At 34.0% G+C, this 13,369-nt stretch overlaps 1 protein-coding gene across 2 annotated transcripts; it reads left to right on the forward strand.

The window, feature by feature from the left end:
- The first annotated feature begins 255 nt into the window (after positions 1–255).
- Positions 256–9,006, forward strand: LOC132053433 (CBS domain-containing protein CBSX5-like). Of its 2 annotated transcripts, none has more exons than XM_059445465.1 (3): positions 256–618; positions 2,520–2,698; positions 7,971–9,006. In XM_059445465.1, exons 1-3 carry the CDS (start codon positions 457–459, stop codon positions 8,815–8,817), a joined length of 1,188 nt encoding a protein of 395 aa, XP_059301448.1. In that variant the 5' UTR covers positions 256–456; the 3' UTR covers positions 8,818–9,006. The 2 variants fall into 2 exon arrangements, with proteins under 2 accessions (XP_059301448.1, XP_059301449.1); XM_059445466.1 differs by having other exon boundaries at positions 2,523–2,698.
- Positions 9,007–13,369: the final 4,363 nt, after the last annotated feature.

Consider the following 13,369-nt stretch of genomic DNA (forward strand, 5'->3'; position numbering starts at 1 on the left):
CTACTTGTCTAGTCAAATTACGACACTTAAATTGAATCGGAGAAAGTATATTCTTTTCCAACTTTAAATTTGTTTTTTAAAGCTTCCTACCAAATATCGTCCCAACGTTAAATTTCTGAACCAAACATCCAAATACGGAGTATCAGAAAAGAAAAATGTGTGGAGAAAAAGTTATCCTAATTAATCACCACTCACAGTAATAAATCACCACTATAAATATAACTTTTTGCCATCATTTTCTTCCTAATCCTCATTTCCAAAAAAGCACCACCGGGTCTCTTCCGTGTACGGCGGTCACGGAAAAAATTCTCCGTTACATCTCCGCCGTCTCCTTTATCTCTATATATTCATTTACATATAAACAATTTCATATAATTCTTCTTCTTCATCTACTTCCAATACATTATATTCATATTCAAAAATCCAAAAATACCTGTGATTATTTCTCATTATTACATGGCGGTTACTTTTCTTAATCGGAATGTGTCAGATTTGTGCGTAGGTAAGCCGGCGTTAAAGCCATTGCCGGCGTCAGCCACCGTAGCGGAGGCGTTAACGGCTTTGAAAAAATCCGGCGAGCCTCATGTGAGCGTGTGGAGCTGTGACCATTCCAAAAAGGTGGCAAGTGACATTTATATAACTTTATGGTGGCAAGTTATAACATTCTTTCTTTTTTTTAGTCAGTCTAGGAAGACGTCCCTCCGTCTCAATTTATGTGATATTTGATTATGCACTGAATTGAAGAAAGAAAGAAACTATTGAAATTTATGGTCTAAAATAAGTCACAAATGTTTGTGCCATTTTAAATCTTCATTAGCTATAAAAGGAAAATTTTAAGTTAAATTATTTTTAAATATAAAAATGTATTATTTTTTTAATAATCTAAAAAGAAAAGTGTATCACATAAATTGAGCAGAGGGAGTAACAATATAACTTTAAATTTACTTTTTTAACCTTAATGATTCATTTCCAGCAACGGAAATTTCTATCATATGTTTTAAACTGCAAATTTTAAAAGTATTACTCCTTCTGTTTCAATTTATGTAGCATTTTTCTCTTCCCGAGATTTAAACTGTATGAATTTTGGCCATCATTTTAAGATGTATTTTTTCATTAAATTGATGTGAGAAAAGTTGTAATTTATAATACTTTTCATGTAATTTTCAAATATATAAATTTTAATGTTAAAATATCGAGTTAATCTAATTCAATTTAGCTTCAAAGTTTAGCCAAATTGACTCTCGAAAAGTGCCACATAATTTGGGACGAAGGGAGTACTTTATTTCTTAAACTTTGTATCCCGTCAAACACTCTCATATAAAATGGGACGGAGGGAGTAATAATTTAACTTTAAAATACATATTTTGACTCTAATAAAATAATTTACAGCTACACAAGTATATATAACTTGCTTTAGACCACAAATTTCAAAAGTCTTATTTTCCTTCTGAAACTATGTCTAGTCAAGGGATTTAGGAGTGGTTTGGTACTCAGGATAAGGTGGATATCCCAAGATTAAGTTTGGGGTAAAATTTATCTTGTGTGGTTGAAGGTTATTCCAGGATAAATTTATACCTTCAATCAAGCGATGTATAAAATTTATCCCAAACTGTGATCTTAGGATATCTTATCCCATCAAATTTAGTATTATTTTATCCCACCTCCTATGAGATAAATTGGTTTAAGATTTTTAATTCCAGGACTATAATACCAGAATAACTTAATTCCGTACCAAACGACCCCTAGAGAGAGTAGATGAGTGTATTTTTCAGCCTATAAATAGGCACTTCTTTTAGAGCAAAAGATATCGGAAAGTTTTCCCATCTCTTTCCGGTTCTTCACGATCTCATTTGTTTTCTCTTTTTCTTTCTAATTCTGAAACTTACCGATAATATTTAATTTTGTTGATTCCTGTAATAGATCTAGTTTAATCTTGAAAAACATTTCATATTGTTACTCCCTCTGGATTAAAAAAAAAAAAAAAAATCCACTTAGCCATTTGTACACCCCTTAAGAAAATATTAACTTCTAAATAAAAACAGATAATTTGACTAAACTATCCCTTATTAAATAGGCATTGAGATTTGATCAGATAACACTTAATAGGGGTAAATATGAAAAAATAAGGTTAATTCTTTTTTGATTTGCTAAGTAAATTTTATTTTTTATTCAAGAAAAAAAGGCTAAGAAGACTCTTCTTCTTTTTTTTCTTTTTTTTTTTTTTTTTTTTTTATATCTGAAGGGAGTATTATAGTTGCTTAAGATAGTGCCCACTCAAGCATATTTACTCAAAAATATTATTTAGTAATATTTTAATTTTCTAGTGCTATTATTTTGCTACTAAATAGTAACATTTATTATTGTATTTTGATTAAACACTCTATACAAAATATAACAAATGAATTATTGCAGAATCCCCATGTATACAGAGGGTGATATGAGTGTCCTGTAACTCTCCATTTTGTAAAAACCCTTTTAACTAATTTCCTCTTGTGTTTTTTACCTTTGTTTCCCAACAGGAGGTTCTGGAAGGTAATTGTGAGTGCCTTTGTGTTGGGAAGATTTGCATGGTTGATGTGATTTGTTTTCTATGTAAAAGTGAGAATTTGGATGATCCTTCGAAAGCTCTCGAGACATCGGTTTCACAGATTTTGCCTAAAGAGAATCATATTGTGAGGCATTTAGCGCCCAATTCGAGGTTTGTGATACTTTTCCTTTGAATTTTGATACCTTATTTGGTTAATCCCTATGTTTTAATTTGTTTGTCTGGTTTTGACTTGGCACAAAGTTTAAGAAAGTAAGAAAGACTTTTGAACCTCGTGGTCTTAAATCAAAAATATGTAGAACCTACCAAAATACTCTTTAATCTTTTGGTCTTAACATGCCCTATGAAAAGTTGAATTTAAAGAGTTGTCGAAGTAAAGACGCATTCTTTTTTTGTTTAAACGGATTAAAAAAGAAAGTTGGACAAGCAAATTGAACAGATGAAGTATTAATTTAAGGAACAACAACAACAACATACCCAGTGAAATCCCACAATGTAGGGTCCGGGGAGGGTAAAGTGTACGCAGACTTTACCCCTACCTCGAAAGATAAGGAGGTTGTTTCCGGAAGACCCTCGGCTCAAGAAAAAACATGATAAGAAAAGGTCAGATAGGCACAAATAGCTCAACGCAATATGAAAATGCAACTAACGAAAGCAAAAAAAAACCCTGATAAAGCAATCTGAGAAAAAAGAAGCAGTGGCTACCACAGATAAATACGATACTCAAGGTACAAGAAACAACATATAGTAGCAAGAATCAAACGACAATAAATTAAGGAAATAAGCGAAAAAATGCTCCTGAACTATTGTACCCAAGCGTGTGGCCTAGTGGTCAATAAAGTGAGTTGAGCACCCTGAGGTACAAACAACAACAACAACATATCCAGGTTATTTCTTCCCATCTGTTCTAACCTTGATGGATAGAGACACAGAGTTACCTGATACTTATTGCCAGTGGAAGGTGACAGATATCCATCGAATTAGTCGAGGTTCGCACAAGCTGGGGCGAACACCGTGGTTATAAAAAAAAATGTTCTTGAACTATTGGAAAGAGAACAAAAATGCCTTCTGTTTGATTTCTGGTCCAAAAATGTCTCAAACTATTAGAAATTTGGTCTATAAATGTCTCAAATATTAGAAATAGGACAAAAATGTCTTTGTCGTTAACAAACTGGCCCAGTCATGTCCCCATCCAATTTGCTAAGGGCGACGACATTTTTATCCCATTTCCAATAGTTCATAAACATTTTTGGACAAAAAACCATAGTGAGGGTTTTTTTTTTTTTCAATAGTTCAATTTTTGGCCCTTTTTCGTTTAATTAATGATAGATCTTTGTTTTGTCGTGTCGTTCTATCCATATTTTTGAGTCCTGTTCTCATCATATTCAATTCAATGATCTTTCCGTCTTGGACAAAAAAAAAAAGGAATGTCGAGTTGACTGGACATCAAAGAACTTCTTTTAGCTTTATTGTATGTGTTCCACCTCCTAGCACCACTGATCGCTGTATTCTTTTTTTCTCAATATGCATTATGAAAATTGGGAGAAATCTTTCTTTCAGTGATACAATTCTTTGAGGTCGAGTTAGCAAAGTAAGGGGAACTACTCCAACGTTGGCTCGCAATGTTTTGTTGCATTCTCTATTTTTTTCCTCACACGTTTTAGAGACCTTCCTTTCTTCATTTCAGTTTCTCCATATTCTGAGCTCACAACATAAGAGAAAACAACTTGTACTTTGTGTTTAACACATGCATCATTTACCTTCTCAAAATTTGGAACACAAGCTCTTTTGTTTCAATCATCTTTTCATCCATTAGATTTTGACTTGCACACAGAGGCGGACTCAGGATTTTAAGACGACGGGAGCACCATCAAAGGAAGATGCACGTTAGTTGAAGCATCCACTTCAAATCCCGGGTCCGTCTCTAATCACAATGTCCTGCAACACCGCATCATTTGAAAATTTTGTTAAACACCCATAGAACCGATGTAAAATAAATATAAATGAAATGGCATAATTGTTTAGAGCTCGCTCGCTGGCCTGGTGGTTTGGTGTCAAGTTATACACGTTAGGTTCTCTATTCGGAACTTGCCAGCACTACGTATTGTTCCTTTTTTTTTTTAACTGTCAGCTTAAGAAAAATGTAGTAGTCTGGACTCGAACTTGGGTCACGCGCTTACACTCAAGGAGTTAAGGGGCATGCTGACCCACTTCAACAGATATGCTTGAGCGGTCCTCTTAAGATATATGGTAGTTCTTCAAGGTATATACAAATATATGCAGAGTTTTTCCCAAAGTTAACGGGTGCACGTGCCCCCAACCACACCATGTAGATCCGCCTCTGTGCATAGGGTCTGCACACAGTTTTACCAGCTTTAGGTCCGCAATTTTCTTGCCCAGTATGATTTAAATGATTGGCACTTCTAATCAAAGAGCCAGATTCCGAAGTCTTTTGGATTGATTTCATCCTTTCAGAGAAAGGATGTCAATCCGTTTATTGTCAAGACAAAGAATGGAGTTGTGCATAAGAGAGAAATGGAGTACAAACCTGTGACTTATGTACATTCTTGTCATCTTCAGTTCTCTTTTTATCAGCATTGAAGTTTTCACCTTTATATGCAAACCGTGAAAAGAGATAATCAATACTATTGGTTACTTCATTATCACCATGATTAACCGATATCGAAGTAACAGTAATACATCCCTCATCTAAATCACCAGATTTTTATTATCCTTCTCGTTAATATCTTTACTTGTCATGTCTGCAAATTTGGTATTAGATGGACTTATCAGGATAAACTTCCCTTCCATTTCTCTGTTATCGCTGTATTCCGAGTTCGCAAAGTAAGAGGAAACAACTCCTGCTTTGTGTTCAACATGTACATTATTTACCTTCTCACTTTTTGAAACACAAAACTCTTTTGGTCTCAATCATCTTTTCATGCATCAGATTCTGACATACATAGGGTCTGATCACAGCTTTATGCTTTAGGTCCACAACATTCTCTCCCAAGATGGTTTAAATGATTCTCAGTTCCAATCAAAGAGCCAGATTCCGAAGTCTTTTGGATTAATTTGATCCTTCAAGAGAAAGGATGTCAATGCCTTTATTGTCAAGACAGAGAATAGAGTTGCAAATAAGAGAGAAATGGATGCAAAACCCATCCTGATTGGTCCATCTAATACCAAATTTAAAGACATGACGAACAAAGATATTAATGAGAAGGATAATAAAAATCTGGTGATTTAGATAAGGGATGTATTACTGTTGCTTCGGTAGCGGTTAATCATGGTGATAATGAAGTAACCAATAATATTGATGATCTCTTTTCACAGTTTGCATATAAAGGTGGAAACTTCAATTCTGATAAAAAGAGAACTGAAGATGACAAGAATGTACTTGAGTCACAAGTTTGTACTCCACTTATCTCTCATCTACAACTCTATTCTTTATCTTGACAATAAAGGGATTGACATCCTTTCTCTGGAAGGATGAAATCAATCCACTTTGGAATCTGGCTCTTTGATTAGCACTATCATTTAAATCATCCCGGGAAAGAAAATTGTGACAGAAAGAGTTTTTTGTGAGAATTAAACTTTACCAGTTTAAAAGAAAAAGAGTTCTTGTGAGAATATGCATAATTTAGACAAAAAAAAATTTTGTTCCAAATTGTGAGAAGGTATATGTTGAACACAAAGTACGAGTTATTTCCTCTTGCTTTGTGAACTCGGAGTATGGAGAAACTGTAATGAAGAAAGGAAGATCTCTAAAGCGCGTGAGGAAAAGAAATGGAGAGTGTAACAAAACATCACGAGCTAAGATCTAGTGGTTTTTCCTTACTTTGCTAACTCAAAAGTGGGAGAAGAAATAAAGGACAGACCAAACTCACCCATAAAGAATTGTATCACTGCAAGAAAGATTTCTCCCTATTTTCATAATGTATATTGTGAAAAGGAGAATGCCACTTCAGTTCTAGGAGATGCAACCCACAAAAAAGCTGAAACCTTTTCTCTCTGCTGCCAGGAGGGAGGTGAGGCTTATTTCTATAGTATAGTAGGAAGGAATACTAATGTTGAAAGTCAATTTGACAGAGGAATAATTTAATGAAAATTGTGAAAGTTATATAGGTATTAAAAAATGTCGGCATCTTAACAAAGAAAAAGTGTCGTATAAATTGAAATGAAAGAAGTATTATATATCACACTTTTGTAAAGTAATTTTTTTTTTTTTTTTAAATGTTTGAAAAGATTTAGTCAAAGAAAAATGATGGACTCTCAAATTGTGATGTACAAACAAATTGGGAAAAGAGTAGTAGTATTTCAATTTCTATGCTAGCTGGTGATTGCAGTTCAATTTTTTCCTTCCTGGGAAACACATGTTGCATATGAGTGTTAGCTGCTTAGTTTCTCTTCTTAGCCCACTTCTAATAATTTTCTTGGAATGAGTATTCCTCATGTTCTATTTGTATTTATTTGTTTCGTAGAAATTAAGAAATATCGAGGTTATATGGTTCCAAGGGAGATTTACAAATTAAGGTTATATTTTGGTGAGGGCCATGGATATTAATGACTCAATGTTCGTTCTACTTTTGAGATGGTTCAATGTTCATTCTAATCAGAGGAAAGAACAAAATTTGGGAGGATGTCCTTATAGTGCTCACATAAATTTTAACTTTCAATGAGAGGAAAAAGTGCTACATTTTCGGCCCTCGCCAATTTAGCTGCAGCGTCCGAGGAATGGAGGAAAGAGGACTTCTTTGAATGATTATTTTCATTAAATGTGCGAATAATACACTTCAAATAGACAATATCAACAGCATTATTCACTCAATCACAAACTTGTTAGGGTCGCGTATTAATCTTACTATGCTAAACAGAAAACTATTTTTTAGTTGGGTAGATGAATCCTTTTTATCTCTTCTTGAGCTGAGGGTCTATCAAAACAGCCTCCTTACCTTCACAAGATAGGGGTAAGGTCTGCGTACAGTACCCTCCCCAGAACCCACCTGGTGGGATTATACTGGATATGTTGTTGTAGATGAATCTTTTTTTTACTAACCCGATCTGTTCTGACCTTTTCTTTTTCATCATATCCCCAGTCCCGACCCCATTTCATCCAACTTTTTCTCATTAGCTACACAAATTGTCTGTGGGTGCTGCAACGTAATCATTTCTTGTCCTTCTACAAAGCTTTAGTTCTACTTGTTCACTAGGTCTAGGATCAAGTATGTATATATGTTTGGTTACTCTTTCTTGAACAACTTTCGGAACTTTGAGAGGTATGCAGCACCTTACTGAGTCTTGCCATGTCTCTGTAGCTGCATTCTTCATCTATTTAAAGCTTTGCCGGACGTCTTATTCTGGTTATTTTTGTTGTTTCCATGTTATTGATTCTCTTCTCAAACTTTTTATCTTGTTTGTTCAGCTTGCTGGAGGCAATAGATTACATTCTTGAAGGCACCCATAATCTAGTTATACCAATCCAAAATTACATTAGCACAAATTCAAGGAAAACGCTGAGTAAATCATCCCCCCTGAGTTGCAAGCATCGCGGCGGAGTTGAATACTGTTGGCTAACGCAGGAAGATGTTGTCCGCTTCCTTCTCAACTCCATTGGAGTCTTCTCCCCTATGCCCACTTTTTCAATTGAATCGCTCAACATGATAGATTGTAACGTCATGACTATTCGTTACCATGACCCTGCAATCTCTGCCTTAGATTCCCTTGCTCTCGCACACGTTGAGCAAACTTCAGTGGCAGTTGTTGATGATCACAACAGATTAATTGGTGAAATCTCCCCCTCCACTCTTGCCTACTGTGATGAAACCACAGCAGCAGCAATCGTGACCCTTTCAGCTGGTGATCTGATGGCTTACATTGACTGTGGTGGTCCTCCAGAGGACTTGGTCGAGCTCGTGAAGGTGAGGTTGCAAGAGAAAAAGCTTGGCGCAGTATTGGAACTAATGGATGAAGAGTTTTCTTTGTCTTCGTCATCATCATCATCATCCTCAGCTTCTAGTTGTTCTTCTGATGACGAGTTAGGGGTTTGCAGAATTAATGGTTCAGGACGATATTCTTCAGCTAGAAGGTCAGAGGCGATCACCTGTTATCCCGGGAGTTCATTGGTGGCTGTGCTGATTCAAGCACTTGCACATCGTGCAAGTTCCGTTTGGGTCATGGATGAGGATAACACTTTGATTGGATGCGTAACCTTTAAAGGAATTCTGAAAGTTTTCAGGAGCCTTGCAAATGTGAGGCCTTTAACCATGTAAGGAGAATTCAGTGAAGTACTAACAAATTTTGCACGAACGGCAGGCTTTTTGGGTGGTGAGTGAAAAAGTTGTGTTTAAGTAGTTGTTAGTTTTGGAACTTAATCTTGTATATGTTGTTCTCAATGGTCGTTTTGTCTATTGGTTATTCTCATAGGGGAAGCTCTATATTTCAATTTTATGGCTTTGCAATGGACCATCTCCACAGTACAATAAATCTAGTATTAAAACACTATAAAACTAAGTTTTGATTGGACTAACTGGTCCACTAAGAAAGACAGAAGCTATTTAATGTTGTTAATAACAAAAGAAATCCTAACTTACTGGCCTTGTTTGGAGAGCTAATTTTTGGACAGGAAAATACTGTTTTCGGTTGCAACATTTCACTGTAAACTACACTTCAATTAAAAAGTGAATTGATGAAACGAGGAATTTTATTGTACTAGTCCCAAGGGGATAGCCTAGTGATTAAAATTAGGAGTAACTACTTGAAGAAAAAAACGTAGTGATTAAAGTATAGGAGTCTTCAGCTTCGGGCTCTAGGACTAGAAAAAGTTTCTGGTAGGGAGTGCTTCTTGAGCCTCACACGGAGTGAATCGGGACTAATCTGGACCCCAAAGTGAGTACAAACACTTGCAGGCAACTTTAAAAAAAACAGATCCTAGATTCGAGTCCTAGTTACACATTTGGTGTGTCCATCTGATCCAATCTTGGTGGATAAGATTACCTTGACTACTTGTGCTTGTGAACCGGACAAAGTGACCCTAAATTAGTCGAAGTGCACGTAAACTTTCATGTAGTATATTTCGTTTCCGTAAACTTTTTTTTTTTAACTTATGAGGTAACTTATGATGAAACCAACACATCACAATTAACATTTAAGTATACGTTAGCGGAAATTTAGGGGTGGAGCTGGAAGTACGAGACAAAACTTAATAGTTTTGATCCAAATCCTGTATATTTGTTGAGAAATATGCTTAATATATATGATAAACTTCATAACCTACAAAAATTTAGTACTCATAAACTTTAAAACCTGAATCCGCCTGTAAGTGAAATGTGTTTTTGTTATGGCTTATTCCAAATGGTGTAGGCGATAAACAGCCATATTAACCTGCTGGACAAACGAACAATAACAGCAAATCAAAAAGACAGAAATATTTAGACCAGGATATCTTTTATATCCATCTTTAGAGGGAATCTCAGATACTAAAACATCAAATGCCTCCAATCTTGGCTTCCTCTGTTCTGGGACTGGCATTACTGGATGAGGGGCAGCCTCTAAGCCGCTTAAGGCCTTTCATTTTAGGGGGCCCCATTTTTCATCAATATATATTTATGTTTTTGAAAAATTATAAAGTATTTTAAGTACTTTTAGTCAAATAGTTAATTAATTGACAGAAAATAAGGCCCCTAAATCAGTAAGTAACGTATAGTATATAAATACTCAATCTATATTTAGTATATTGATGAAAAAGAAGGCCTCTGATTGGTTTCTCTACAATACTCAATCTACTTTTAACCTTTCTCTAAACTTTAGTATACTTCAACGTTTTTATATTCTTCTTTGTTTCTTCAAGAGAGTCTTTGATTATATTGCTGTGAAAGACACGAGCTACAACGTATGAATTGGCTATTTTTGTTTTTTTCTCGGGCACCAAATAATGCAAGAGGTATATTGAAGCACCAAATAAGTATTCTCAAATCAAGTTATCAACCTTTTGAATCAGGTTATATTATTTCAATTTTTTTAGTATCATTTTCATCTAAAATTTGCTTGTTTTGTGATATTTTACTATGTAATATATATATTGTCTCTTTAACTATTAATTAGAATATAAAATATGTCAACTAAAATATATGAATCAGTTTGGTCGAAACTCAAAAAAGAAGAATTGAATCTTTGATACAATATCAAAAAGGAGCTCTTGAGGAAGTTAGTGAGATCTACATAAATCCTCAAAAAGGAGCTCTTGAAGAAGTTAGTGAGACATCTAACTTAGATCCTCGAAAAAAAGCTCTTGAGGAAGTTAGTAAGATAGATGACATAGATTCTTAAAAAGTAGATTTCAAATCAACAAATAAATATGAATTTTTTTCTCTATTCTCATTTTTGTGATTAAAAAAAAAATAAAAAATTAAGACCCCTCATTAAAGTTTGGCTTTAGGCTCCCAACAGTATTGAATCGCCCCTGGTTCCTTTTTCTCATTCAAATCCAAAACTAAGTTAGTAGAATGCTTCCTAATTTTTTCACGAATATATATATAATACAAGCACGAGTTAACTTTCTTTTCCAATTTAGCTGGTTGTTACCTTCAGCTGTCAACCTTTGATACTAATCGGCCAGAAATTTCGCTTAGGGCATTTAAGATTTTATATTTATGTGTAAAAAGTAATTTTTGATCTATATATTAGTATAATATTTTATATACGTAGTATAATTGTCTAACAAAGGGTGTTCAACTAACCACCCTTCACTGTGTGTAGCTCGGCCACTATAGGGAGCATTTTACCCCCTTAATGGGCTATCCAATGCAAATTCGGATTAGTCAAGTAAGTGAATTTCGAATGGTTAAAAAAAAAATAAAAAAAAATAAAAAAAAAAAAGGGAAAAACTGACGAAAACAAGTATCCAGATTGGAAAGAACTGTCTTAAATTAACCAAAATGAATGCTACTACCAGTCTAAGACTATTATGGAAACAAAAATAAGAAGTTGTCATTTGCAATTTATCAGATAGTGACAACTGCTAATATCTTTGACAAACCTAAAACGTGGATTGATGGGTTAACCTTCTCCGTGACTCTTAATAACCCTTTGGGGTATAAAAATTGATTAATAATAAAATGGTTTATGTAAGGAATAAACAGCTTTGCCATTGAAGCAAAAATAGCTTGGTTACCATTTTGGATTCTTAGTAATTTTTTATTAGAATCATTCATATAATTCGTTGAATATCATGAGTTTAGAGTTTTCAATAAATCCTAGCCAGTGGCCTGTAGCTCTTTAATTATGAGTTTAACTGAACTCAATATTTTTGATACCGGACATGAGAATATATATAAAATATTACTTAAGTTTAAAAATTATTATATTCTGAGTGCATTATTTAAAAAATAGTTAGGGTGTGTTTTTAACCCTTATCTCATTATAATAAGTCCAGTTCTAAAAATTTTAAAGGTTGAACCAATCAAGTTTAAATTATGGATGCATTTATGATCTATCTCTAATGATGTTTTTTTAAAATAATTCTTGCTCCGTGTCTGGTTTCTACTATGTAGCATGACTAATCAGGGTTCTCGTTAGAAAGTCCCACTTTGGAGTAAAGTGCTCCCTACCAATTGCCAAAGACGACTCCATTCTCAAAGTTCCAATTTAAAACCTTCTGAAGAGTACTTACCACCCTACCATAACCTTTAATGAAATCAATAATGATGTTTGGATATATAAGATAACAGACATTTTCAAGAAAGTTAAAATCTGGATCTAATAGCTGTGATGTTGATATTCCGGCTGTGAGACTATTACACCATTATGATATTTTTCTAACAACTATGATATTTTCGTAGATACATTTGATTTTATCATCTCTGTACCAACCACATTGGCCCCATGCTTTGTGTTTTTGGATTTTCAGTCCTTCAAAAGGATTTTGTAAGTTGCACTTTATAAGACAATACATCTTAAAGGGAAATTCTATCATCCGCTAGATCTGACGTGCAAACTGCTAAATCCAGTTAAATTAACATGTTTCCAGTAAAAAACAAAACCCATAGGGGAAAAATGTTTTAATTTGGTTTGTTTCGTCTTATTTTAAGACAAAAGGGAAAATTTTACTCTCTTTTAACTCGCACAACGAGTATACACCTAGCTATCAAAGGATTTTAGACAATTCACATATATATATATAAAAAGTTTGTTTAACTCTATTTGTACAAAAGATAATTTTCCGATGAAGGTAATTCAATTGAACTCCCTTCAACACACTTAATCTCCCCTTCAGTTCTTAAATTCACACAAGTTTCTCTTAACATTAGATTTAAGTATCCAAACTTCTTTTTTCCTAGCAAACATGTCATTTGAATATATAGAAATGCTACTGAAAATCAAAACAACAAAAGTTATTGATCAATTCTTTTATTTTATCTCCTGAAAATTACCATAATATAACAGAGAATGAAAATTTGAAAATGTCTTTTATTTTAAAAAACATAACATAACCTGAGTGATGAAAGAATTTTGATGAATCTTTTATCTAAAATTTGTTATTATTAGTCAAATGAGGAATTGTTCGTTCACGTAAAAAGTAAGGCTAATTAATCAAAATTCATACGAAAAAGCCGAAAGATTTCTAAATCTACAAGTGAAGTGAGTATTATTAGATAAAGAGACCTATTCGAATGGTCTCTATCATAAACTCTTACTTGAAAGTCTTTTTTAAGTAACTCTCACTTCAAAAAGTGGTTACTGTGATTTGAGAGGGGTGTATGTCCCTTAATAAGGAGCAAAAAAGCTGGTATAGTGTTGAAGGCAAGTCGGTTGCTTTAACCCTTA

The sequence above is a fragment of the Lycium ferocissimum genome, chromosome 4 (genome assembly GCF_029784015.1).
Source record: "Lycium ferocissimum isolate CSIRO_LF1 chromosome 4, AGI_CSIRO_Lferr_CH_V1, whole genome shotgun sequence".
Taxonomy (NCBI): Eukaryota; Viridiplantae; Streptophyta; class Magnoliopsida; order Solanales; family Solanaceae; genus Lycium; species Lycium ferocissimum.

What these genes read in the sequence shown, in the direction of transcription:
- LOC132053433 (XM_059445465.1), top strand. Translation starts at nt 457, where the DNA reads ATGGCGGTTACTTTTCTTAATCGGAATGTGTCAGATTTGTGCGTAGGT. An exon ending in GCTGTGACCATTCCAAAAAG is followed by an intron (nt 619 to 2,519) that starts GTGGCAAGTGAC and finishes GTTTCCCAACAG; the next exon opens with GAGGTTCTGGAAGGTAATTG. An exon ending in CATTTAGCGCCCAATTCGAG is followed by an intron (nt 2,699 to 7,970) that starts GTTTGTGATACT and finishes TTGTTTGTTCAG; the next exon opens with CTTGCTGGAGGCAATAGATT.